This window comes from Mus caroli, unplaced genomic scaffold, assembly GCF_978045245.1.
Source record: "Mus caroli unplaced genomic scaffold, Mus_caroli_1 scaffold_2, whole genome shotgun sequence".
NCBI classification, from domain to species: Eukaryota; Metazoa; Chordata; class Mammalia; order Rodentia; family Muridae; genus Mus; species Mus caroli.
Window position 1 is genome coordinate 50831213 of NW_028227257.1, and position 27376 is coordinate 50858588.

At 46.2% G+C, this 27376-nt stretch overlaps 1 protein-coding gene across 1 annotated transcript; it reads right to left on the reverse strand.

Moving 5' to 3' along the window:
- Positions 1-20: 20 nt before the first annotated feature.
- Positions 21-27372, reverse strand: Polr1b (RNA polymerase I subunit B). The gene is made up of 15 exons (XM_085834239.1): positions 27151-27372; positions 25340-25507; positions 24751-24897; positions 23262-23394; positions 20478-20614; positions 18844-19067; positions 18100-18271; positions 16258-16429; positions 15280-15561; positions 13274-13407; positions 10558-10728; positions 9463-9624; positions 5222-5413; positions 4295-4548; positions 21-3054 (listed from the first exon to the last, which is right to left on the reverse strand). The coding sequence occupies exons 1-15, from the start codon at positions 27325-27327 to the stop codon at positions 2172-2174; spliced, it is 3408 nt and encodes a 1135-aa protein (XP_085690365.1). The 5' UTR covers positions 27328-27372; the 3' UTR covers positions 21-2171.
- Positions 27373-27376: the final 4 nt, after the last annotated feature.

Genomic DNA, 27376 nt, shown 5'->3' on the forward strand with positions numbered 1-27376 from the left:
AGAAGCTTTCTCTCTCAGTGCCCCAAACTGGAAACAATCAAAATGTCCTTCAAAGTGGATGGTAAAAGTAGGTCACCCATACTGTGGAGTACTATACAGCAATGCAAAGGCATGAACTCACACATACAACTTGCACAAATATAAAGTAAACTCTGTTAAGTAAAAAAAGAAAAAAATGTCTATTTCAGAATATGCCATGGTTCGATTTACATGTATTTCTTGAAATTATGGAGAATATGTTGAAGGGTTAGAGATAATGAGAGAAGGCACAACAGGACAAGCTTGTGGTAGTAATGTCCTGTGTGTAACAGCAATCTACCCAGAGGATAACAGTCCACGCAACTAACTATGCATAAGAACACATAAAACGGCCAAGTCTGAGTAAGCTCCGGGGTTGTCTTAAAGTCACATAGATTTTTTTAGTCAAGAATCTACAATTTAAGATCAAAAGTTAATTTTAAAAAATTTAGCAAGGTATTGTGGGATATGATGCTAATTCTCACACTCTGGAGGCTGGAGTAGGGAGGTGACTAGTTCACTGGCAACAAGACCCTTAGAATACAAATATTTGTGTCACTAGATCTGCACACTATCCCCAGCTACGGTATTGTGAAGAGACAGAGAATAGGGTGTCCGGGTCTAAAGCTGAGCTGTTAACACGTGGGAAGGATCAACCAGTTGAAGGTGTTCTCCTTATGAAAAAATTCAAACACCCATTAACAGGGAACAGTACGGCTGTGTAAGATGTTATACACAAGCGCACACACAGAACTCTAACAAGCACGGAGGCATACAGAGGTTAACAAAAAAGCAAAGGAACATAGTTATTCAATAATCAGATACATTCAGCCTTAAAGGAAGAGGAAGCCCCACCATGTTCAAAATCAGGGCTGAGCATAGACGAGGTCATGCTATGTGAAAGATGCCAATCACACAGGATAGGTGCTGCACGATCCCACCATGAGTTAGCAGAAAAGCCAAACTGGTAGGCTAGCACTCTGTGAAGAGGACATCTCAGTACACACACACACCACTCAAAGGTGCACAAGGAAACTTTGGAGATGATGAATCTGTGTAGTGAAATTTATAGGAAACCTTTGTGTCCGGTTTGAGTGAAATGTCTCAGCAAAGCCTCTGCTATGTCTAGATTAATAAGCAGAGGCTAAGAAATTGTTTTGAGACGTTTGAACCTTGAAGAAATGTTGCCTCCCTCCAAAGTCTGCACTTGTTTTCAGCTGCACAGACCTTGGTCCTAAGACACTCCTGGCAAACCTGGAGTGCTTGCTTTTGATTATGACTAGCCATGGTCAGAAAGGGCTTTGTGTGGGCTGTCTGCTCTCTCGGACAGCAAGATAACTCCGGCAGTTGGAACCTTTTCTGACCCAATTAATTTTGTGTAATGACTGAATAAAAGCAACTGCTATGTGCTAGCTGGGGTCAGTCTTTTCAAGGAGGCTGAACACCTTCGCTCCTGTGGAAAATGGTTAGCATCTTGGTGAGCTGCTCTCTCTACTGCGGCACTCAACTCTGACCAATAGATCTAGTTACTCACCTTGACTGTGATAATGACATCACAGACCACACCGACATTCCAATTCACCCATCAAATTATATACATGAACTAGCTTTAGTTTCTATGTATATAAAAATAAAAATTACACATATGGCTTCCATTTTCTGTTTATTGTACTGGCCCGCTCTGGATAACAGACACCCCCTGCTACTGAAAGCAGGGACCAGTGAACCTGGGCCCAGAAAGAAGGTGCCCTGCCCTGCATGATCTATTATCAATTAAGTCATTTTTTAAAGGCACAAAAATAACTTTTTTAAAAAAGAGAGATGAGGCTGGGCCTCCCAGCACTCAGGAGGCAGAGGCGGGTGGATTTCTGAGTTTGAGACCAGCCTGGTCTACAAAGTGAGTTCCAGGACAGCCAGGGATATACAGAGAAACCCTGTCTTGAAACACCAAAAGAAAAAAAAAAAGAAAAAAAAAAAAGATATGAAAACCAACTTCAGTAGGTTACAGAGACTCAGAAGTCTGGAATTTTCACCTGCCTGTTCTTGGCTTCAGTACTGAAATTCTCGTAAAGACCCAGAGTGAGCCCATAATAACCTCACTGGATGAGGACACCTCCTGTTCTCATCTCCTAGCTCAGATGGCGGGGATCAAGTCAGATGACGTCCAGTTTCACTTTGATGTTCATGGCTGCCAGCTCAGCTACAAAGTACCGGAAGACATACGGCACAGAGACGGTGTCGATGGTGTCACTGCGGCCACAGACAGTGCAGTTGTACTTTCTGTTGCGCATCGCAGACCAAGACGGAGGAGGCTTCTCAAGTAGCGGAGAAAGCAAACTGCCACACTCCACACACACGTGGGCGACAGAACGGTCAGAGCAGTTGAAAAGCCGGTCATGAAGAAGGAAAGATGTACCGTGTGCCAACAGAGCATCCCGCTCCATCTCCCCAAAGCGGATTCCACCCTGAACGTTTCGTCCCCCGAGGGGCTGGTTGGTGACTTTGTCCCTGGCTCCAGTTGTTCTGACTTGAAATTTGTCTGACACCATGTGTCGTAAGCGCTGGTAATAAACCACACCAATGAAGATGTCAGCCTCCAGCTCCATCCCGCTGATGCCACTATACAGTCTCTCGGTGCCATAGAAGTTGTAGCCAGCAGCCTTTAACATCTCACCAAAGTACTCTAAGGCAGAGTTCTCCTCGGAGAAGATGAAGGGCGTAGCATCATGGCAGAGACCGTGCAAAGCTGCAGACTTCCCAGCCATGCTCTCGATTAACATACCTATGGTCATACGGGAGGGAAACCCGTGAGGATTAAACAGAATGTCCGGCATCATGCCACTCTCAGTGAAAGGCATGTCCTCGGCTGGCCACAATCTGCTCAAAATACCCTTCTGACCATGACGGCTGGCAAACTTATCTCCAATGGTTGGGTTCCGGGGGACGCGGACTGTGATGCAGATACACTTGAACTTCCCACTGCCCGTGTCATTACTACACACTTTGATGTTGTCCACAACACAGTTTTCTTTACTCCTACAAGAAAATGCATGAAATAAGAAGTCAAGCAGTTTGTTCTGTTTGCTGAGTCTCTAGCCCTGGCTGACCTAGAACTTGCAGTGATCCCCCTGCCTGTCTCCCATGTGCTAGGAACAGAGGCATGTGACACAGAGCCTAGGCAAGCTTTGTTTGAACTTAATAAATATTTAAGCCCTGTCAACATGATTAATGTTTATAAAGAGTGTAAACCGCATCCCCATCTGCTCAGCAATATAAATAGATGCTGGCTACGATTCCTAATTACGCTTATCTGAGAGAAGATTAGCAAATGAAAAACTTCTAGGCAGGTCCACTGAAGCCATCCCTGTAAAGCAGCAACGTCAATCATTCATCTTTTAAAGAGAGGCCAAAGAACCCAGTAATTTGGCTAGGAAACACCCCTAACTGCATGTTTGAAGGAAATGACCTTAGAAAGCTACTACAAAAGCAAGACACCAAAAACAGCACAGTGCTCACTTCTGCAATGACCATGAATGACATCACCCATGTGTGTTCACCACCAGGTCACACCCAACCCCACCTCTGCTGCTGGGCTGTCAGGAGTCAGGTCTTCAGGATGGATTTATTTATTTATTTATTTATTTATTTATTTATTTATTTATTTATTTAATGTGTGTGAGAGTACACTGTCGCTGTCTTCAGACACACCAGAAGAGGGCATTGGGTCACATTGCAGATGGTTATGATCCACCATGTGGTTGCTGGGAATTGAACTCAGGACCTCTGGAAGAGCAGTCAGTGCTCTTAACCACTGAGCCATCTCTCCAACCCAAGGACAGATTTAAGTCCTGAAGAGGGAGCCTCATTAATAGACAGGGTTTCACAGAAGGGGTCTGAGCTGTTCCCTGCATCTGCCTTCCCATCTTCCCCCATGTGAGGACACTAAGGCAGGGCCACCAGACGATCACCTTAGTGAGTCCATCAGTGCCTCAACCCTGAATGTCCTAGCCCTTAGAACAGAGATATTTTTTTTTTCTTCTGTTTGAAGACAACATTGACCTCCAGTAATTTTACTAAGAAACAGCCCATAAAAACCAGCACAGAAGCCAAGTGTAGCAGCATAGGCCTATACTCCCGTCACTTAAGAGGCAGGGGCATCACCCATTACATCAGGGCCAGGCTGGTCAACACAGTGTCCTCCTGACCATCCAGGTTCCCAATGATACAATTTTCCACTAGCTAACCAACCAGCAGTCTAACATGTCCCCAGACTTACTTGTAGTAAACCACGAAGCCTTCCCCAGTGTTAAGGTTGAGGTAGCTGTAGTAAGGGTCGCCATACTCCAGCTTTGCGCCTATGAATGGCAACCCATCATCGTCCAGCTTCTGCATCACCCGAGGGTCACCAGGTTTGACCCCGAACACCAGGTTATCCTCTCCCTGCTTAAACTTCTCTGAGAGGTCTATGAACTCAGACTTGTAGACGCTTCCATGAGCGAAGCCTCGTTCCCAGGAAGCCTTGTTCACAATCTGTGGAGGCAGAGTCCAGTTAACTTATGAGACTGGGAGCAAACAAAGACTCTCAGAATATAACCAGTGATGGCTGCACTAATCTATAACCAGTGATGGCTGCACTAATCATCTATAACCAGTGATGGCTACACTAATATTTGGTTTAAAGTAACCAGCATTTGATTTTGAAACTACATTTCTGCCGGGCGTGGTGGCGCACGCCTTTAATCCCAGCACTCGGGAGGCAGAGGCAGGCGGATTTCTGAGTTCGAGGCCAGCCTGGTCTACAAAGTGAGTGCCAGGACAGCCAGGGCTATACAGAGAAACCCTGTCTCGAAAAACAAAAAAAAAAAACAAAACAAAAAAAAGAAACTACATTTCTAAATTACCAACGCTATCAAGCCCCAGACTCATAAATGGCTTAAGACGTAATCAAAGATAAACATAAAGGGTGAATATACCAAACCTCATATCAACCTTTACCCATAGTGTGTCCACGGATATGGAAGATATACACACTGGCTATTTTTCAATGTTTCCCTCCATTTATCTCAGAACAGGAATTAACCATTTAAAGAACAAATGCATTATGGCCTTGAGGACACACAAACATTCCTTCAGTGATCTCACAGTAAGAAAGTTCACAAACAGCAATGGAAAAGGATTGCAGAGTTACAACCAGAACACTCACCATGGCATCCTCCATATCATAGCCAGTATAGGATATCACAGCTACAACGGCGTTTGTCCCGATCGGATAGTTGTCCATGTCATAGAAATCATACATGCACGGTCTTACTAGAGGACTCTGAGGGGTTTGGAGTCGATAGAGTTTATTATCTGATCGGTTTTGGTAAGTGAGCAGCGGAAAGCCCATGGTCTGCTTACCTACAAAAAAAAAAAAAAAAAGTTTTTGTATCTTGTTTCAATCCTCAATTCTCAACGTGCTTCCTAAAACTGCAAAGAACTAAATACACACCACAGAATGAATAAAGCAAGCATGGCGGCTCTGCTTATCAGACTAACATCAGCTTTAAGAACCACGAACGTCGCTGAGTGGTGGTGGCGCATGCCTTTATTCCCAGCACTTGGGAGGCAGAGGCAGGCGGATTTCTGAGTTCGAGGCCAGCCTGATCTACAAAGTGAGTTTCAGGACAGCCAGCAGGGCTATACAGAGAAACCCTGTCTCGAAAAATTAAAAAAAAAAAAAGAACCAAGAACATCATCACGCCTAGACTATGAGAGAACAGGCCAGGAAGAACTGCATGTAATGTACATACACTCATAGACACTTGTTACACACAGCTAGCAACACTGTCATTTATATTCAATGGAAACACTGAAAGCCATAGAGAATATCAATATCAAGTGTGGGACTCGTGTGGATGCAAACACAGAAATGTCAGTATTTGTAAAGTCTGGGGACAGGTAAGTGGGTACATCTGTGAATTCCTTTACAAGGAATCCTTTCAGAGCAAGATGATTTAAAACCAAAAATGTGTACAGAAATGTCACCTTGACTAGATATAGAAATTACATAGAAACAAATCTGCGAACGTGTCTATATGGGATTATCTAGGTGAGGTGAACACAGGAGGTAGGAGACACAACTTAAACATGGACTGGGCTCCTGGACTGAATACAGAGGAGAAAGCAAACTGAGTGCAGTCTGCGGATGCTGTGTGGCCAGCTGCCCCTGCGCCTCCTGCCAGGACAGGCTGCACTCCCTGGTACAGGAAGCCAAACCAGCCCCCCCCACCCCCCTCCGTGTGGTGGTTTGGATGAGAATGGCCGCGTGGCTCACATGTCTGAATGCGCAGTCATTAGAAGCGGTACAGAAGCGGTACGGCTGGAGAGGGACTAGGGTATGGTAGCCTTGCTGGGGTGGTTGTGGCCTTGTTGGAAGAAGTGTGTCACTGGGGGTGGGCTCTGAGATTTCAAAAGCCAACCCAGGTCCACTGGCTCTGCTTGTTCATGCTGCCTGCGGATCCGATGTAGAACTGATACTTCTCCAGCCCCGTATCTGCCTATGGGGCACTGTGCTTCCTACCCCGTTGATAAATGGACCAAATCTCTGAAACTGAAGCTGGACCCAATTAAATGCTTTCTTTTGTAGGAGTTGCCGTGGTCACGGTGCCTTTTCACAGCACTGAGCACCAGGACACTCCATTAGGCCGCTTTTGTCGGCTGGCCACCCACTTACTGCCTAAGGACTGGGGTTTGCTGAAGTAGTCAGAAACTGAGAGGAATTATATTTGAAACAAAGCAATCACTTTACTAATAAAAAAAAAAATCAGTTTTTAATTATTTTAGAAACCCCCGTGGTTTACTGTTTTGAAGAATCAAGGAACAGAATTCACAGCATGGCAGCTACTGGAAAGTAAGAGGCATTTAGAAAAAAAAGTGGGGACCACCCAGGAAGAGCCTTTACTCTGCACACATGTTGAGTTTAAACCTTTGGTGGGAACTGAATGGCTCATGATGCATGAGACTGAGCCAAGTAGCTTAGCTGAGACTAAGAACCTAGTTAAACAGCAGTCAAGACTGCAACAGCCCATGCAGAGAGGCCCATCAGTGATAAGAGCTGACACAGCAGTTACTGGAGACACAACAGTAAACATAACGCACCCAAGAAAAACTACAGTCAATGGATAGCGACCCCGGGACGCCCCGATGCTGAACAGTAGCTTTACAGCACCCACTCTATCAAGCTCAACAGACACAGGAAAACATACCTTCGGGAATACAGAACAAATACCTGGAACGCATAAACTGGGAGCTACAACAATCCAACAAACAACCCACCCAGTAGAAGACCTAGACTGAAAGACAACTTGAGTTCAGGCCCCAGAACCAGCATAAAGTCAGGAAGAGAGACTACTCCACAGAGCTGCCCTCCGACCCCCACCCTCATGCTGCCCTCTGACCCCCACCCTCATGCTGCCCTCCAACCTCCACCCTCATGCTGCCCTCCGACCTCCACCCTCATGCTGCCCTCCGACCTCCACCCTCATGCTGCCCTCCGACCCCCACCCTCATGCTGCCCTCCGACCTCCACCCTCATGCTGCCCTCTGACCCCCACCCTCATGCTGCCCTCTGACCTCCACCCTTATGCTGCCCTCCGACCTCCACCATCATGCCACAGCGTGTATACCCACACACATAACCTGCACACACAGCAAGGTGAATAACCACAGGGGTGTTTATGAAAACGCATGGCTAAGTCTTTAAAGAGGAGGAGAAATTAAGAAGAAGAAGCAAGTTTGGAAACCCTTGAAAATAGACCAGTAAATGCTATCGGAACACAAAAAGAATCATGTTTAGACATTCAGTCAATCTGAAAACAAAAATAAAGAACAAGTCTTTTTGTTTTATATTTTTTGAGACAAAGTTTCTCTGTATAGTCCTAGCTGTCCTGGTACTCACTCTGTAGACCAGGCTGGCTTCAAATTCAAAGATCTGCCTGCCTCTGCCTCCCAACTGCTGGGATTAAAGGTGTGCACCATCTCGTCCAGCTTAAGAATGAGTCTTAAAGAGAGAAAAAACCAGTACACTGGACAGGGAAACTGTACTTTGCAAGCCCACACAGACTACAAGCAACACTGAAATAAAGGAATATGTCCACTCAGCACTATACAGCCAGCAAAGATTTCCTTCAGGTGAGCGTGAAAAAGACATCTCAGAATAATGACAAGAGGATCTGTAGTCACACACCCATGCAGTAAACAACAAATCTGCCACAAGGATGCAGGACGTGATGTGGGACATGTACACCTGTAATCCTGGGACGACAGACAGAGGCCAGAGGATACTGATTCAAGACTAGCTCAAGGAAGGCCGTGGGGGTAGAGAGAATGTCAAATGCTCAGAGCGTGACTCAGACGAAATGAAGAGTACAGAAGGTATGTGATTTGACTATAACGGCCTAAGTAAGTCACAAGAGCTCAGACAAACAAGCCATTTTCTTTAAAAATGTAAATGTCACAAACAAACTGAAGAGTTCCTCTGCATCAAGGGAGACACACTAGCAGAACAGGTGACTGGCCACGGGCCTTTTGTGCCTCACTCCACTTCAAAGCGAGTAAGGACAAAAACACAGAGTGCACGCTGCTCTTTCACTCAGTATCCAGTACCCACGGCAGGGTCACGACTGACTAACTTCAGCTCAAGAGGCACTCAATGCCCCTGGCCTCTGCAGACACCTGCATATACACACAGTACTCACTTGTGGACACACACGGGTGTAATTTAAAGTAAGATTTTTTTTTCAATATGGAAGTCAATGCTAGAGGCTGGAGAGATGGCTCAGAGGTTGAGAGCACTGACTGCTCTTCCAGAGGTCCTGAGTTCAATTCCCAGCAACCACACAGTGGCTCACAACCATCTATAATGGGATCTAACGTCCTCTTCTGGTGTGTCTGAAGACATCGACAGTGTACTCATATACATAAAATAAATAAATCTTTTTTTTTTTTAAAGATTTATTTATTTATTATATGTAAGTACACTGTAGCTGTCTTCAGACACTCCAGGAGAGGGCGCCAGATCTCGTTACGGATGGTTGTGAGCCACCATGTGGTTGCTGGGATTTGAACTCTGGACCTTCGGAAGAGCAGTCGGGTGCTCTTACCCACTGAGCCATCTCACCAGCCCCAAAATAAATAAATCTTAAAAAAAAAAGTTAATGCTAAACTTCCTAATTCTGATAAATATCCTAAGAAAGTCCTAACAGTGGGGGACATGCACTGAACTGTGGAGGAGGGCATCACCATGCTTGAAAAAGCAACTGGGCCAGCTGGTAACAGAACAGACATCTCATCTGCGGGCATTCTTCATAGTATTCTTGAAGCTTACTGTGAGTCTGAAATCACCTCAACTTAATTTACAAGTGCTTTCTGTGCTCTCATGTGCCGACCCCCACCCCTGCCCACCTTACCCATCTGGCACTGGTACATGTTCCGAGGACTCTGGTTGTGATCTGAGAAGGGGATGAAGTTGGCGATCACACTCAGCAGGCTGTGAGGGAAGAGCTCCTGGTGTGTGGAGATGCCACCAAACACCTCGTCCTCAAAGATGGCGACGTTCATGAAGAGCTGGAGCAGAGGAGGACAGGAAGAGAGGCATGGAACAACTGTGGTGGTCTTGCTGCTTCCCAGAGGCTGGCGCTCAAGGCTGCACAGTGCTTACGTCACCCAGGTCAGGAACCACCTCTGCCAGGAGCATGGGGAATGTCCAGGCAGGTGTCCCACTCGCTGCTATGAAGGTGCTGGAGTCAGAACCCAGAGCCTGTGAATGCCAGGCACTCCGCCGCTGAGCTATCTCCTGATTGCTTTCCCCTTAGACACTCATCCTACATCTACCATGGCCAATGTGAGGAGCCAGAGAGGAGGATAAATGTTCATTTATTTCGGATAGAATTTCTCTGGGTAGCCCTCCCTGGATGCTCTGCCACCCCAGTGCTGGGATTAAAGTGCACCATGATACCTAGTTTCTTTTTTTTTAAAAGTAGACACAAGGGCTGGAGAGATGGCTCAGCGATTAAGAGCCCTGACTGCTCTTCTGGAGGTCCTGAGTTCAATTCCCAGCAACAACATGGTGGCTCACAACCATCTGTAATGGGATCAGATGCCCTCTTCTGGTGCATCTGAAGACAACAACAGTGAATTCACACACATTAAATAAATAAATAAATAAATATTTTAAAAAAAAAGGTAAGCACAAATCTATTTGTCAGTGGCAAAGATGCAGGTGACGACTGAGACCCGAGTCAACAGGATGCCTCAGTCTGACCAACTGTGACAGAGCCAAGCGAAAAAGAACCGTGAACACTGGGCAGCATGGAAGGGCAGTCATGCGAGCACCGTGCCTCCCGCAGGTTCCTGGAAGCGTGGCAAGACAGCAAAACTACTTAGAGCTGGGCAAAGAGAGCCAGGAAAGTCAGTCTGACCTCCTAGCAAATGCTTTAAAACGCGATACCAAGCCTCTGAAAGCTGTTCTCCGTAAGCAACACGGCAGCTGGTCCCTACCTGTTCCATGGTTCCAATGAGCTCTTCTCTGCCCAGTTCCAAGTTCTGCACGGGCCTCACCAGCCTGCAGGGAGTGGTAAAGAGGAACAGCCCTGGGTACAGACTTGGTTTTCCTGTCATGGGAATCAGGGCCACCTCCATCCAGGGAGGAATTCTTTTTTCTCTCAACACCTGTTTTAACAAAACAGAGTTTAGTGAAGAATAAACGTATGTGGCATCCCAGCCTCTCTGCCACGAGGAGGAGCCAGGCAGAACAGTAAAGAAAAAGATCTAAGAGATGACGTCATCGGGTAATAAACCTAGCACTCCGGAGCCACAGCTGTCTGTCCCAGTGTCAGCTACAGACGAGGTCACTCAGCCCACGAGAAATGGCAAAGGAGTGCTTTTTAAAAGGCAAGTTATTCTCCTATGTTTGACACATGTGTTAATGAACTTCCTTCCAAACAATTAGATGAAAAGAATCCTATATTTGGAAATTAACAAACAAATAAAACAGGGATGCAGAAAGGGCTACACAGCTAAGAGCATACCCAAATGCAGACATGTACACACACACACACACACACATTTGGTTTATCGAGACAGGATTTCTCTGTGTAGCCCTGGCTGCCCTGAAATTCACTCTGTAGACCAGGCTGGCCCTCAAACTCAGCCTGTCTCTGCCTCCCAAGTGCTGGGATTAAAGATGTGCACCACCATACCCAGCCCCCCCACACATATATTTTTAAAATCACAAAACACACACACACATACAACATCAACAACAAACCCAAAACAGGGCTGGAGAAATGGCTCGTTGGTTAAGAGCACTTACTGGTCTCACAAAGGACCAAGGTTCAGTTCCCAGTACCCATGTCAGGTGCCAAGAGCTCTCCCAGAGATCCAGCGCCCTCCTCTGGCCTTCACGGGCACTGCACGCATGCATAAAAAAATCTTACCTACTGGTGGTGCATGCCTTTAATCCAGGCACTAGGGAGGCAGAGGCGGGCGGATTTCTGAGTTCAAGGCCAGCCTGGTCTACAGAGTGAGTTCCAGGACAGCCAGGGATATACAAGAAACTCTGTCTCAAAAAACAAAAAAAAAAAAGTAAAATAAAAATAAAAAAGTAAAAAAATAAAATAAATCTTAAAGTTATTTTAAAAACTCTTAAGTAAAGGGAGAAATACAAACCAAAACAATAATTTGAAAAAGATTCTAAAAGCTATATATGCTTAAGGGATCCACATCTCAGCACATTATCAGTAAAGATGAATGGAGACTGCGCAGAGGGAGGAACCAGGAAATGACATTAAAAGGCGACATTCTAGCCCTGGCAGCGCTGAGTCCTGAAACCAGCCTTGCTCAGTTAAAACAGCCACATCACATCTTTGATGTCTGTTAAGAGGGTAAAGCTCACCACAGACACCAAAAAAAGCTCAAAAAAGAGAGAAAAGAGTGAAAAACAAATTGCTAATTATAGCTATCCCCCTGTCTCAGCCTTTCATTTGCTTGGGATTAAGCTACCACGTCTAGACCAGACTGAATTCTTTGATTGGTTAATTGTTTTAGATTTACTCATTTACTTAATACGTAGGAATAGGTTGCCTGCAAAAGTCTACATGCTGTGCCTGGTGCCCATGGAGTTCAAAGAAAGGAGTGGGAACCCCTGAAACCCGAGCTATAGACAGTTGTGGACTACCACAGGGTTCTGGGAATTGAACCCAGGTCCTGTGGAAGAGCAGCCAGTGCTCTAAACCACTGAGGCATCTCTCCAAGCCTTGAATTCTAATGGATTCAGTGTTTGCATGTGTACAGGTCCATGAGAGCCAAACTGAGCGAGCAGCGGAGTAGTCTGGGAAGCCAGCTCTTCCTTGGGACCTTGTACCATCTGGGGAACAAGCTCAGGTCACTAGGTCTGAGTGTGTGTCTGTGCCCACTGAGCCATCTCACCAGTCCACAAATTAAATTAACACAAAAGTTAATAATGAACAGAAAAAAGAAAGCCAAACTATAGAAAGAAAACTGTTAAAGTCATTGGTTCAAAAAAAACCAAGATAAAAATATTGTGCTCACTAAGACTGGCCTCAGTAGAAGCTGCAAGCTTAGGAAGAGTAGAAATAAAGAACTCTGACTGTAACCCTAGCTTCCTGGGACTGAGAAGGAAGACGGCCAAGGCCTGTGTGGACTAGAGTGAGCGCAGCCAACCGCCACAGTCACAAGCAACTTCGCAAAGAGCAACCAAAAGAGCAGTGGAAAGTCAGCAAGAACCATCAGACCGTGGTCCACAGTTACCCCTGAAAACCATCAGGTCCACAAGTTACCCCTGAAAAACTAACTACACGTGACCAACCTAAGAGGTGCAGATGAACACCTCCCAAGGGAAGACAACTGGGGAGCAGTCACGGTAACCAACTGGTGACATTCCTAGGAAGTCAAGCTGGTTACATAAGCAGACAGGGGCCTCAGAAATGACCAATAAATGCTTGGAGGTCACGTGTCTGTCAATGACTCCTCCCACAAGGCAAGATGAACAGAGGAAGAGTGGGAAGAGTGAGGCACTTCTGGAATTAGCTTCCACCTGCTGACTGCTTGACCACTGTAGACAGTAACCAGGACACTTCATCAACTAGGAAAGGCTGAGAACCAAGCTCAGGAGGGTAAGGAAGATACCCCAAGAGGAAAGGGCTGAGAACCAAGCTCAGGAGGTAAGGAAGACACCCCAGAGACTGGTAATCACCTTGAATCGACGGAGAGTGTCGGCAACTTCAGGAGCAAGCTCCTTATCCACCCAGCCCACCACGACACCATCCAGCAGGACAGGGTAGCAGTCACTGTACGGTCGACATGGCGCTGCATCAACAGGAGTGACTCCTGGGGGACAAGGACAAAAAAAAAAAAGGGCAGTCAGTAATGGCTTTCTCAGCTTAGCTGTCCAACTGTCCTATCTGGACAACACAAATGCTTTGGTATTGTTTGTACATCTGTAAATTTCTTCACCAAGAACACACAAGCACCTATCTCCTGTGAGAAGATGGCTGGGCACATGCGGATTCCTAAAGCCTGTTCATTTAATACCCTTCCCCTAGAAAAAACGAATATTGCCGACCCTCCTTATCTGCGGTTTCCATACTTGGACATACACCTCTTAGACATTTTATTTGTAAGCACAAAATTATAATATGGATACTTGTGAGGTGACACGGCAGAAATGTGAATGTCCTGCCGTAGATACTTGGCCATCTTTGCTCTGTGCTCCAACTGCAGGAAAGTCTTTCAATGTTTGTTCAAGGCCACACCAATACTTAGTACCGAGGGCTGCCTAGTGTTCCTAAGTGCAACATGGCCGTCACCGGCCTCAGAGAAAATCAGATAAGCTTGGGGCTGCTGGTTTAGGGTTCACGGTTAGACTTGCGAGTGCTGAGCCCAACAGTTGCCCCAGAAGTAATGGTTCAGTATGGGCTGACAGCATTGGCAGTGAACTGAATACACTACAGGGCTGCAAATGACAAGCAACTATAGTTAAATGAAAAAGAACATTGGCACACAGAGGTGCCATGTGACAACAGCCAGCATTTTCCCAAGTGTCAAAGGCTACCACTTAGGGCTTCACGTGTCACCCACATCAGCCCTCACCCTCCAAGGACAGTCTTTTATTCTGCTCCTTTCCTCAGAGCCAGAGCAAATGCCTCCCGTCTCTTCGTCCATGGTGGGATGTACTATCCACTTCTACATTCACCTTTTCTCTTTGCTTCCTTCTGGACCTTGACACAGGGTCTCAGGTAACTCAGGCTGACCTCACACTTCCTATGTAGCTTTGGATCTCCTTCAACTTCTGATCCTCCTGCCTCCACCACCCAAGTGCTGGGGTTACAGGTGTGTGCCACTCTGCCTGGCTTGATTTTAATTAGTGGTAGAACAAAATTATTCTTTGTCTTGTAGTCAGCAAATAAACAGATTATTCCAATTTCTATCTCCTGACTCTGGGCTATTTCTTTATCTTTTTCTCTGAAGTTCCCTCTCAGAGGCTACTTTCCAGCTGGGTGAAGTATTTTACATAAAAAGTCTTGATTCTGACTCACTGTCCTTCTGGTCACCTGAAGCATCTATCACCTGACCCTTCTGAGTTCTAAGCTGCACTTCATAAACCTCAACCCAACGGAGGAACCCCCCCCCCCCAATCCAATAACGACATGATACTATGGTTTTTATATCTTAACTGGAAGAGCCCGGGACTAACTGGTATAAAATACTCAAAGACCAACATCTTTAACTGAGAAAACAAACTGGAGGCAACCAGCAAGCCTAGGAGAAGCATATGACTGAGCTTCCCCCAAAGCAGAGACAGCAGCTGCGAGTTCCCAGGGGCAACAGTCACGGATCTACGGCATCAGCTACAGAGCATAAGCCAGTTTCTAAAGGAGTTCCCCACACCACCACTGTTTTCTACTGAGAAATGCAAAGGTCCACCAGGGACAAAGGAGAGCCACCCAAAACTCACACAACCGCATCTACACTTGAATACTACCCGCCGTCCCATCTCACATCTTTCTATCTTTTCATTTTGTGAAAAGGGACAACACTGAGGACAAGGAACTATTTTAGCTCCTCAGACTGCCCGAGAGAGAAGAGCAGAAGGTAGCCCAACTCATGTGTGGAGGAGTGAAGAAACGCCCCGCTGAATCCCCACACAGCTTGACGCTGGTCAGTGTGGTGAAACCCAGCAAGGCTGTTCACTGTTCCTACCTAAGCCACAGAGCAAGGCTGGAATAGACGCCGTGTACACAAACTTGGTAACAACCTCACACACGGCAGTCAGGTGGTTCAACAGCCCACACGGCGCCCCGTCTGGAGTGTGCACAGGACAGAGGAAGCCCCAGGATTCTGGCAGCAGCCTGCGCACGGTGGTCGTCCTCATCTTGGCAAAGGCAGCCCCTCTGTGCACACAGCGGAAATGGGAGAGGTAGCGAAGGAAGTTCAGCTTGTCAGCCACAACACACAGGCCAGAATCTTGCAGGAAGCCAAGACCTTAATTAAAAAAAAAAAGTCATTCAAAACAAGGCAAATTCTTGTTTTAAAACCCCAAACTGTCTGTTTCTGATTTTTGGTAAAATGATAAAACTTCAGGGGCTGGGGATGTAGCTCGATGCTAAGAGCATTAGCCTAATACCTAAGTGGCCCTGGATTCAGTTCCCAGTTCTCCCACCATACACAAAAGTAGATTATCGCAACATAGATCAGGTGAACGGAAAGAACTGAGTTATACTGATCTGAGGGCCCTAGAGTTAAGCTGGCACACTCAGAGAGAAGCAGCATTAGTAGCAGCTGTCAGAAAAACAAAAGCAGATTTCTGGATCCCAACTGTTCTTTTTATTTTCCCAATTTATTCCAATACAATTGGTTCAGGGAGCGGCACATATCCAAACTCTTGAGGCTGACATCCGGTAACCCTGCTCCAGACATAAGCGGTCACCTGCTTTCTAGGAGTCATGGGAATGTATGTGTCTGTGTGCTAGCACTAGATTTACACGGTCAAGACACCTCGCTGAACTTGAACTCTTCAGGGTGGCAGACATTTGCCAAAATTTACCGTATCGTGAAATCTGGCTTTAGTGAGGATGAGCTAACTCTGAAATTCCTCAGCAAGTTATTTTAATTAATATAACACCTGTCTAACACAGGCAGGTAATTCGAAAATAAAAATGGCCTACCTGTTTAATTTACCTGTTTTAGAACGCAGATTCCCAGTAGCAAGAAGATATTCAAATGGTCTTGTTAGCTCTGTTCCCATACTAAAAATCTTCATCAAATTCTCGTTGTTTATGGAAACATTGGCCTTCTGAGCCCTCTTATCTAAAACTATTTTAATAGACACTAGCCAGTTTTCCATTTTTTCCTAAAAGAAGAAAATGTTAAATTTAAAGTAGTACGTGCTTTAATTATCTCAATGCTGTATCTACAGGTATGGTCCAGTCAAGGCCCGCTGTTTATGCATGTGACAAGAACACATTGGTAGCACATCCTGAAAGACAGCCCTTCAATGTACACTGAAGCCCAGGCATTTCTAAAGACAGACAGGAAGTCTAGATCAGGGGCTTGGGAGACTGCTCAGTGTTCGAGAGCGTACCCTGCTCTTACACAGGCCACAACATCAGTTTCCAACATCCATGTCCTCTGGGAAGTGGGACCTGGTAGTGGACCTGGGTCCCCAGGAGCTGGCTCTGCTCCCCACTTGATATTCCTACACTATATCCAGAAAATCCAGGAACCCTTTCTACTGTGACACATGATAGTACCCAAAACCACGAGCCCAAATAAATCCTCTCTGTCTTATGTTAGCTTCTGTCAGGCATTTTGTCAGAGCCACAAAAACCAAACAAACAATTCAAGTATTGCAAATAAATTTTAACAAGCAGATGAACTTAAAGATATGGAAAAAAACCCAAAGACTAACAACTGTATCCAAGGGTATATCAGTCCATACAGTTGTTTCTTGGTCATCAGAGCTATGACCAAAATTTGATGTTACCTTTAGACTATATATATATATAAATTAAACTAGGCTTGGTTGTATATAACTAATCTTCATTTAAATTCGAGGCCAAATTGAGCTGGTAAAGAGACACCCTGTCAAAACACTGAATAACAAGAAATGAAATAGGAGATGGCTCAGTTAGTGGTGTGCTAGCCCTGCAAGCATGAGGGTTTGAGTCTGGATCCCTAGCAGCCGCTTACAAAGCACAGTACAGTGCAGTGCAGTGCAGTGCAGCGCAGCACAGCACAGCACAGCACAGCAGCATACACCTGGAATCCCAGCACTGGACATGGAAACAGGTAGATCCCTGGAGCTCGGTGGCCACCCAGCCGAAACAAATTAGTGAGCTCCAGGTTCAGCGAGACCCTGTCTTAAAAACTCAAAACAGGCCTACCACCCCTTATGGTCCCACGTGTCACCAAGATTCCTGCACATCAATGTCACAAGCTAAGCTATGAACAGTCTAGGTGTCCAAGAACAGAGGAATGGATAAGGAAACTATACTGTAAGTATTTATAACAGATGGGGTTTAAGCTACGAGGAATGAAATTTTATTGTTGGGAAAAAATGGATTCAATTGAAGAAATCTTTACCTAAGTCAGCCAGGTGGTGGTGGCACACACCCTTAATCCCAGTGCTTGGGAGGCAGAGAACAGCCTGGTCTATAGAGCGAGTTCCAGGACAGCCAGAACTACACCGAGAAACCCTGTCTTGAAAACCAAAGGAAAAAAGGAAGGAAGGAAGGAAGGGAGGAAGGGAAGGGGAGGAGAGGGAGGGAGGGAAGAAGGAGGGGAGGGTGGGCCAACCAGGTCAGTCGCAGGAAACGCCTCTTATTTGGGAAGCCCAGATTTTACATGGAAACAAAATTACATACAGATGACACATCCATATATGTAGGCCTGGCATAAGCTCCAGTTTTGACTAAGTCCCTCACTGCCAAGCAAAGAGAGGCTGTAAAATGCTCACGCTATAAATCCTCAGCCTGCAGACAGCGGCATCCCAGTGGCCCACGGACAGCAGCAGGCACTCACCTTCAGAAACATCAGGAAGAGCTGCCCAGGGGTAAGGACTTCTTGGTTCACTAAGCTATCAGGGTTGTCCTCCATGCACTCCCCTCTGGCTAAAGCAAACAGCTTCCGGGTCATGAGGCAGAGCAGGTAGAACTTGTCAGTGTTGGACTTCAGGTGGATGCAGATGCACTGGCTGGGAGAGAAACCACCTTAGAGCAGCTCTGCTTTGTCCTGCTCCATTTCCAGAGACCAGGGACCTAGTCTGCGTTTATGTAACATTTCCTCTTCCCCTAATTTCTTTTTACCTTCACTGGCAACCTTGATGGAATAGTGCCACAAAGTCTGGAGCTGTGCTCACCAATATGGTAGGGAGTAAGGAACCACACAGAGCTATTTCAGCTCAGTTAAAAATAAGACTTAATTTTTTCAGCAACAATGGCCACACCCTAATTACTGGAACCCTGCTCCTTTAATACTGTGTTTATGTAATACAAACCAACTGCTACAGGGAAATAGGGCCCCACAACTTACAAAGGAACAGAGAGGCAATGTGTATCTATGGACAAAGTGAGCATTTTGTAAATGTAACAAAATACCAACACTAGTGACTTCCAGTGACTATTGTCTTACTTGGACACTGTTGCAAACTTGAAATTATTCTAGAACCCAAAAGCAAAGCCTCCTTCCTGGCTAGGACCACCTTCCCACCAGGCTCCCTTCCCCGCATGAACACCCCTCCCCCAGGCCCCCCAAGAGCACACATACTTAAGCAGGAACTGGGCAGCTTCCACGTTAGGGTACCAATCAGGAAGGCTGAGCTTCACTCGGAAGCATTCTCCCAGATAGTTAAGAACCTGCTTCTGTGAGTGACAACCCTCTTCCATGACAATCCGCAGCATCTGAGAAACAGAATTCCTGAAGAAAGAGTCCTCCTCTTTGCCCTTGATAAGCTCCTGGAAAATCTGATAATCAGAAAAGCTCACGAGTGCCTGAAACAGAAAAAAACATTTTTTAAAAAATAAAACTTCCTTTTTTTTTTTTTTTTTTTTGGTTTTTCGAGACAGGGTTTCTCTGTGTAGCCCTGGCTGTCCTGGAACTCACTTTGTAGACCAGGCTGGCCTCGAACTCAGAAATCCACCTGCCTCTGCCTCCCAAGTGCTGGGATTAAAGGCGTGTGCCACCACACCCGGCTAAACCATTCTTTTTAACAACAAACAATTAATTTACTGAGCTACCTCTCAACCCCGCCACCCCCACCAAAAATCAAACCAAACACACACGCTACACTGAGCCTCTCATAACCTTAAATACCCAGGCAAAACCAGCCCTCCAAAACAAAGCAGTGACTTTAAAATCGGCCAAACAGCAAAGTCTAATGATCCTACTGGGTATTCAAAAACTGGAATCATCTCCTCCCATTACTAACTAGGCCTGTCCTACATCACCAAGAGAGATCCGACAGGAAAGGGAGATGCCAGATTCCCAGGGTCAGGTCAAAAACAGACTGCCTTTAGCCGGGCGTGGTGGTGCACGCCTTTAATCCCAGCACTCGGGAGGCAGAGGCAGGCGGATTTCTGAGTTCGAGGCCAGCCTGGGCTACAGAGTGAGTTCCAGGACAGCCAGGGCTACACAGAGAAACCCTGTCTCGAAAAACAAAAAAACAAAAAACAGACTGCCTTTAACCCCATTCTCTGAGCTAACTCTCCACGGGACAAGGAACAGAGACCTCCTGCCAACAGCCACCACCAAGTGAGCCAGCTAGCTGGGCACTGGGTCCTGGAAGCATGGTCAGTCCAGGTGATTACACCACTTCATTTGTTATAAAGTTTTAATTCTTTATGAGGGAGAGGATGTAATGCCTGCGTATGTGTAGGTCTACAGGCCACAGCACACATCCGGAGGTGAAGGATGACAGGCTCTGGGGAGCCAGGTCTCTCCTTCCGCTGTGGGTGCTGGGGGCTGAGTTCAGGTTGTCTGTCTTGCGTGGCAGGTGCTTTTCCCAGAGGAGCCATCTCAGCGGTCCACAGCACCTCAAACACTTCAATGTGGCCATGGAATCAGGCTACTCACAGGTTCCACAACTCCAGAAACGCTAAGAGAAGATGTTTATTGATATTTCAGGCTACTGATTTTAAGAATGGACCAGGGGCTAATTAAGTAAAACTGCATGTATGGTTTGGTTTGGATTTGATGAGGAGGTTGGAGAAGACAAAGTCTTGGTATGTTGTCCTAGCTGGCCTAGATCTCGAAACCTCCAGTCTCAGATTACCAAAATGCTTGGGTAACACATATGCACGTGTACTTCTTAACAAAGAGAAACTATCCTGCCATCCCATGTGCAGGACATAGCTCCCAATGAGTCTACTCACAGCAAAAGACAGGCATTCATCTCATCTCACCTTAAGAGCAAATCCCAAAGGAAGGAAAAAGAGCTCTTTGCGGTAAATAAAGTTTAACATAACTGTGCCGTTCTCCACATAGTGCAGGTTCATGTTCACGGCAGAGTGCTCTTCTCTCACACAGTGCATGGAGACCCCTGTTCAAAGCAACAGCAGGCAATCATGGGCGGAGTATTAATTTTCCTTCTGACCACTACCACAACCAAAGGCAAATCGCTTAAGACGAGCCAAGGCCCAGCGTGGTAGCTCACACCACCTTTAGTCCCAGCACTTGGGAGGCAGATGCAGGCAGATCTCTATAAGTTTGAGGCCAGTTTGGTCTACATAGTGAGTTCTAGGACAGCCAGGGCTACATAAAGAGAACCCATTTAAAACAAAACAAAACAAAAAACAAAAACAAATTAAAAACTTAAAATTAAATTAATTAGATTAAATTAACCAAGGCTGGCAATCAAAAATGTCTATAGATCACTGCCAAATGTTTACAGGGTTACCCTGTGAAATAAATGAAGCTGTGAATTTGGCCGAACTTGCAAGGTTTCCATCAGCTGGGGCCCATTTCCTATAGCACCTTATATGTGGATCACCCGGCAGGGCGCACTTCCTATCCTCACTGCCCTGTGGGACTGGTCCAGACATGGTTGCTTATCTAACATCCTAATGGAGAACAGCAGAACTCAAGAGTTCAGGTTAATAGACACTATATCAGTGAAGCAAAAGGACCAGTGGCTACATGTTTTGACATACTGAGATGCTGTTCTCCTAGGTGTTGTATCTATGGTAACAATTACAGGATGATTATTATCTCAACTATAAAAATAAATTTTATATATATAATATAAAAGTTTTATAGAGAATGCCATATGCTATCTTATGGTGCTAGGCACTGTCACAGGCAGCATTAGAACACAGACTAGTCCCCCTTGAGGTATGCCAAGGCAGCCTGAACCAGGGGGCCTCTGAGGCCTTTGTTCACAGGTACTCAGTCAGGCTAGCCTTCATCTTCAAAAACAACACCATAAATATATGGAATCTTCCAGATGAAAAATATACAAAGGATTTTCATTATGAAATCACTCTCTGGGTTATATCTCAAGTTTTCTTAGTAAACAGCATATATATAGTAAAGCAATTTGATGCACATATACAACGGGCGCCAATTTATACACATAATACAATGGTGCCAACTAACCATGATCCACTTGCAACCTTTCAGCTTCACCATAGTGCACAGGCCATGTCCACTCAGGAGAAACCGCAGTTCACTTCTGAACTGAGACCTGCTCTTAGGCTAACAGTGCTGTGTATTTTCTCAGGATGCTGGACAGCAGCGCTGAGCCACAGCTCCCAACCAGCGCAGAGATGGAAAAGAAAACCAGCTGACACTCTTCAGGCTTCAGGGTGGCCAGTGTACACAGGCTCACCACACATACAAAAAGCCAGTCTGTGTGCGAGCACAAGAGCATCGACACTCGCTCATAAAACAGGCTTTGCTTTAGGTGAGTTTTTCAAAGTGTATGCTGCTGTATTAATAACTGTTCTGAGCATATCTGGGCTTGCCAAGCTAAGCTACTATGTGTGCAGGCCAGTGTACTGAGTGCATTATTATGTGTGTGGTGTCAAGTAATGAACCCAGAAACTTCTGCAGGTCAGACAAGCTATCTACCACCAAACCAGTCCCTGCCTCTAAGAACATTATCCCCACCCCACCCCACCCCCAGATAGGGTCTATTATGTAACATTGACGGTCCTGTACTGGAACTCATAATGTAGACTAGGCTGGCCTTGAACTCAGAGATCCACCTGCCTCTGCCTCCCTAGAGCTGGGATTAAAGGTATGCCCCACCATGCCTGGCTCTAAGTGCATTTAAAAAAAAAAAAAAATATATATATATATATATATATATATATATATATATATATATATATATATATATATAATTAGAGCTGTCAGACACGGATGCTGTGAATTGAACTCAGGTTCTCTGAAGATTACAAGCTCTGAAACTGCTATCTCTCCAGCCCCTTCAAGTGCATTTTCAATGCACACTGCTTTCAACTTACTCCAGGCTTATGAAGACAGAACCCTGCTAGTTGAGAAACATGCATAGCAATGGCCATAATCAAACTGATTAAAACATCAATTACCACATATAGTCACCAACTGTGCATGTCTGTACATGTGGGATCCAGACACTTAAAAATCTCCTCCATTTTTAAATTTCAAATAAGCAAAAAAGTATCATTAACTACAGTCCCAGTGCTGTACACTAGCACTAGATTGTATTCAAGTATGTGTGTGTTTGTTCACATGTGGGGGGCTGTTACTCTCCCACACAGGCACAGGCAGAGACCAGAGACTGGCATCCAGGGGTCTTCCTCACTCGCTTCTCCATTTTGCTTTTTTGAGACAGGGTCTTCACTGAACCCTCAAACTTTTTACCTTGGCTAAATTAGCTGTAGCCCCTGCCTGGGGCTCCTGTTCTCTCCCCTCCAGTGCTAGAATCAGAGATGAGCACTGCTATGCCCCTCTGTTGTTTTTAAATGTGGGTGATGGGGACCCAAACTAAATTCCCCATGCTTTCCCACTGAGCCACTTCCCAGCCCTGTCCTTAGCCTGTAACTTAAAGTTTACACATTGACCAACACTCCCCCCCGAACCTCATAGAAGTGCTTAATGGAAAAACAAAAATAATGTAAGGGAAACACAACTATTTTGTAGAGTTGTTAATGGTTTTCAGGTTGTCTAAAGCAACATTCCGGACGGTGTTCACTAAGACTCACCAAACTGAGTGTAGCCGAGTCCTCTGCTTTTCCATTTCGGCCTTACCATGGCGATGGGGAAATTTCTCCGGGGCACAATCAACATGCGGATGACTTTTTCTATGCCATTGATTATAAAATAACCGCCCATTTCCTGCCAAAGACATGGTTATCAGCTGTTAAACAACTAGACACAGTATTTCTTGCCAACGAAGTGCAACCCTCAGGAGAGGCACATGCCGGGCTCTGGAAACAGAACAAGCTCCAGGGTAAGTCTTGTCAAATACAAGAGTGTGATCCAATAGACACAGAGAACAGGATGTCAGGAAAATAGGGCCATCCCTTCCAACCAGACGGCTCAGCCACACTTTTCTTTCTGTCCCAACTTATTTCAATTCCTAATTTAAACAAATAAAACTTGTTCCAAAAATCTAAATATAAAAATACTAACCACTTTTGCTTCCAAATGGGCTCCCGGGTAAGCTAAGAAAATAATGACAAAGAAAGAGGTAGAACCCAAGAGCTCTGCTAACCACAAATCCGGACCAGACAAATATAGGAAAATACGTTTCATAAAAAAAGAGTATATACTAACGGCCTGCTATCAAACAGGCACACCCCGCTGCAGCTCTGTGAACGAAGCACACAGTTCTCCTAATGATAGGTATGCCTGCTTCACTAGAGGAAAAGGAGGCTTAGGGTGACTTCTCCAAAGCCCCACAACTGGCAAACAGGGAGGCTGTGTCACATCCTGATTTGACACCCACACCTTCTTCCCAAGGGTGACAGCCTTCTTAGGAATATGCACAGTTTGTGCATCCTCCTTACTTCACCTCAACAGCCCACAGCTACCTTCGCAGCTAGAAAAGCAGAGGAAAGTGTACAGGAACCACCCAGTCAGCTCGGGGAGCTTCAAAGGCAGCTCCTACAATGCTTCTGTGGTTCAGCATTCATGTAAATATGTATAAGGATAACGGAAACCTAGGGCCAGAAACACGGCTCCGCAGGTAAAGGAATTTGCTGCGGAGCCTGACGACCTGAGTCCACGCCCTGACCAACACCTGGCGTGTTGTCCTCTGATCCTTTGACCTCTACATGTGGTCAGAGGATACCAAGCAACTAAAGTGACTCGCCACCTCCCTTGCCCACCCACAATAATGACATAGCCAGGCTTAAGGATATACACCTTTAATCCCGGGGTGGGGTGGAGGTGCAAGTTAAAGTGGATCTCTGTGAGTTGATCTACAGAGTGAGTGTTCAAGCTCTACAGCAAGACCCATCCCATCTCACCTCCCAGAAATAAAAAGAAAGGAAGGAAGGCAATAAAAGAGAATTTGGATTGGGAGTGTAGCTTGTCGGCAGACTTAAGTTTCACACATGCAAAGGCTCAACACGGCCTCAACAGACTGTGGTAAGAGCCACGCACAGTACAGACACGATGACACCAGTGGTCCAGCCTCCTGTTTCCTCACCTTCGCTGCTGCCCCACAGCCTCGATCCCTGCACTCACCTCTGCCTCCTCATGGTGCTCAATGAGGTCTCGAGGAGGAAGGTTGTATAAGTTGCAAAGCTTGGACTTCACCATGATGGGAACATAGCCGAGAAACTGTTTAATGATCCCTTTGGGGACTCCATTCACGGCCCAGCTGATATCAGCCTACATGCGAATAAAAGAAAAAAAAAAGATATCATAACCCGCAAGAATAAATACTTAAAGTTTTAGCTGTATTTGTTTTTATTTTGTGTATGACTGCTTTGCCTGCATGTACGGCTATGCACCAGATGTGTGTCTGTGCCAGCGGAGGTCAGAAGTGGGTATTACATCTGCTGGGACTGGAGTTACAGGCAGCTGTGAACCACCATATGGTGCTGGGAACCAAACCCTGATCCTCTAGAAGAAAAGGCAGTGCTCCTAACCACTGAGCCATCTCCCCAGCCTCACAAAAGAATATGTTACAAGGAGGAAGAGGCCACAGGGAAGTGACTTCGTGTTTTGGATGACACACAGTCCCTTTAGATGAAGATACAATCACTTCAGTGACACCAGCCCTAGTCTCAGAAGTGTGCAGGGACAGCCACCTGCTGTCACTAATGCTCACCGTCAGCCTCCCTCGGTAGGTGCTCTTTCGGCCACGGCACTCAGCTGGATAAACGTTGAGATCTTTGCAGATGGCCCCTTTGGGCACTGAGGGTGGACTGATGACAGCATCCACAATGGTAAGAGATATGCGCTCATCTTTGAAAGCAAATTCAAAGGGAGGTATGGCCTGAAAGACAATTCACGCTGCTAAATCACTTGCATTTTTCAACGCACTTTTCACTAAGACTCCCCGAAATCGCCACGGTCTACACTCACTGACATCTACCACACCAATGCAACAAATCCAAAAGGGACAACTTAAGTTACAACCATCTGGTACCTTGGCCAACTATTTTAGCTTTTTGGATGTGCGCTATGTATTTGATTTGCAGTGGGTTCTACGGACACAGAAAAGGCTGAGCTAAGCGTCTGCCTTCTCTGCTTTCTCACGGGCGAGTATAGGGAAACTCTTCTCATCTAAAAGCTCAGCTTTGTATATTTTACTCCCTCACACTGAAGCCTGGCAGTTCGAAGAGTTCTAAACGGCTTCCATATTGTCAAGTCTCAGTCTGGCAGTCAAAGCTCTCCAACGTATCCCCATCCCTTGTTCTCACAATACAGTTGTTGGGTAACGAAAGCTCAGGGTACTGTCTACTACATATTTCTCTCCCTGAACCTACCCTGCCTCCTGAGGGAGGGCACCATCTTCTTCCCTTAGCCTTATCTAATGCAGAGCTTTCTAAACACTTGGATTAGTCACAGCATTTCCCTTGTACTCCTGACTCAGAACACGCCACATCTTTGAGCAGTTCTCAAAGAGTATGGCATTGACTGCTTTGCTGGTGCCTGCTACTGTTACACAACCAACATCCAAAGTGAGGAGCAATTACACCTGAGAGGTGTCTTACTCTCAGAGCGTGGTGCCAGGAAAAACTAAAGATGCCAACAAAAAGAGACCTTCCCCCGACGTCCTTACTCTGCTACCACTGTTACAATGATTCCCCTGGACTTTTTATCTTCCTCAACATGCCCAACTCAGAACAGGTGGCAAGTTTTTCTCTTGCAAATTCTTTTTTTTTTTTTTTTTTTTTGGTTTTTCGAGACAGGGTTTCTCTGTATAGCCCTGGCTGTCCTGGAACTCACTTTGTAGACCAGGCTGGCCTCGAACTCAGAAATCCGCCTGCCTCTGCCTCCCAAGTGCTGGGATTAAAGGCGTGCGCCACCACCGCCCGGCGCAAATTCTTAAAGAGAAAGAAAACCGGAGATGGTGGCACACATTTTTAATCCCAGTGCTCGGGAGGCAGAGGCAGGCAGATCTCTGAGTTCGAGGCCAGCCTAGGTCTACGGAGCTCCAGGACAGCAAACGCTGCACAGAGAAACCTTATCTCGAACCGTCCCCATTCTCCCGTCCCCAAAAGAAAACTTTAAGGGAAGCAAACTGAAGGATGTGCTTTGCTGCAGTCTGTCTGATCAGCTTGGAACCTTGTGAGGTAGCTTTAGAACTAAGACTCCAGGTGTGAAAAGGCGCCAGTGCATGGGCGGAAAACACAGTTCCAAATAGATCACTCCCTCATTCTCATCTCACAGTACACAGAAATGGTTCGCCCCAAACCAGACTCGTACTCCTATATAAATCCAGAAATCACAAATACAAGTTTCCCTACACCACTAGGGTGAGTTCACATCCCTATTTGTGGTCATACTGTAGGCACCCCTCACCCTCCCCCCCCCCCGCCCCGGCCACTTCTCCCAACCGCAGGGACGCCCAGGACACCCCCCCCCCCCCCCAGGCCAAGGGTAGGGCTCCAGAGCGCAATGCACGCCACTCACCTGCACCGCGTGGCTCAGCCCCTCCAGCACCGCATAGTTGAAGGAGTCCACGTGCGCCCGCGTCAGGTCCTGCAAAGCCGCCTTTTGCTGCTCTGGGGGAATCGCGTACGAGGGGTCGGTTAAATGCTTTAGGCTGGGCCCAGTGGGCAGGTTCCGCCACCGGCCATCGACATCCATGCTTCTGCCAGCCCCGGACGGGAGACCGGAGCTAAGACGCTACTTGTGG

What these genes read in the sequence shown, in the direction of transcription:
- Polr1b (XM_085834239.1), bottom strand. Translation starts at nt 27,327, where the DNA reads ATGGATGTCGATGGCCGGTGGCGGAACCTGCCCACTGGGCCCAGCCTA. An exon ending in CTTTGGGATTTGCTCTTAAG is followed by an intron (nt 19,068 to 20,477) that starts GTGAGATGAGAT and finishes TTTCTGTTTCAG; the next exon opens with GCACTCGTGAGCTTTTCTGA. An exon ending in GCTGCCCAGTTCCTGCTTAA is followed by an intron (nt 18,272 to 18,843) that starts GTATGTGTGCTC and finishes TTTCTCTCCCAG; the next exon opens with CCAGTGCATCTGCATCCACC.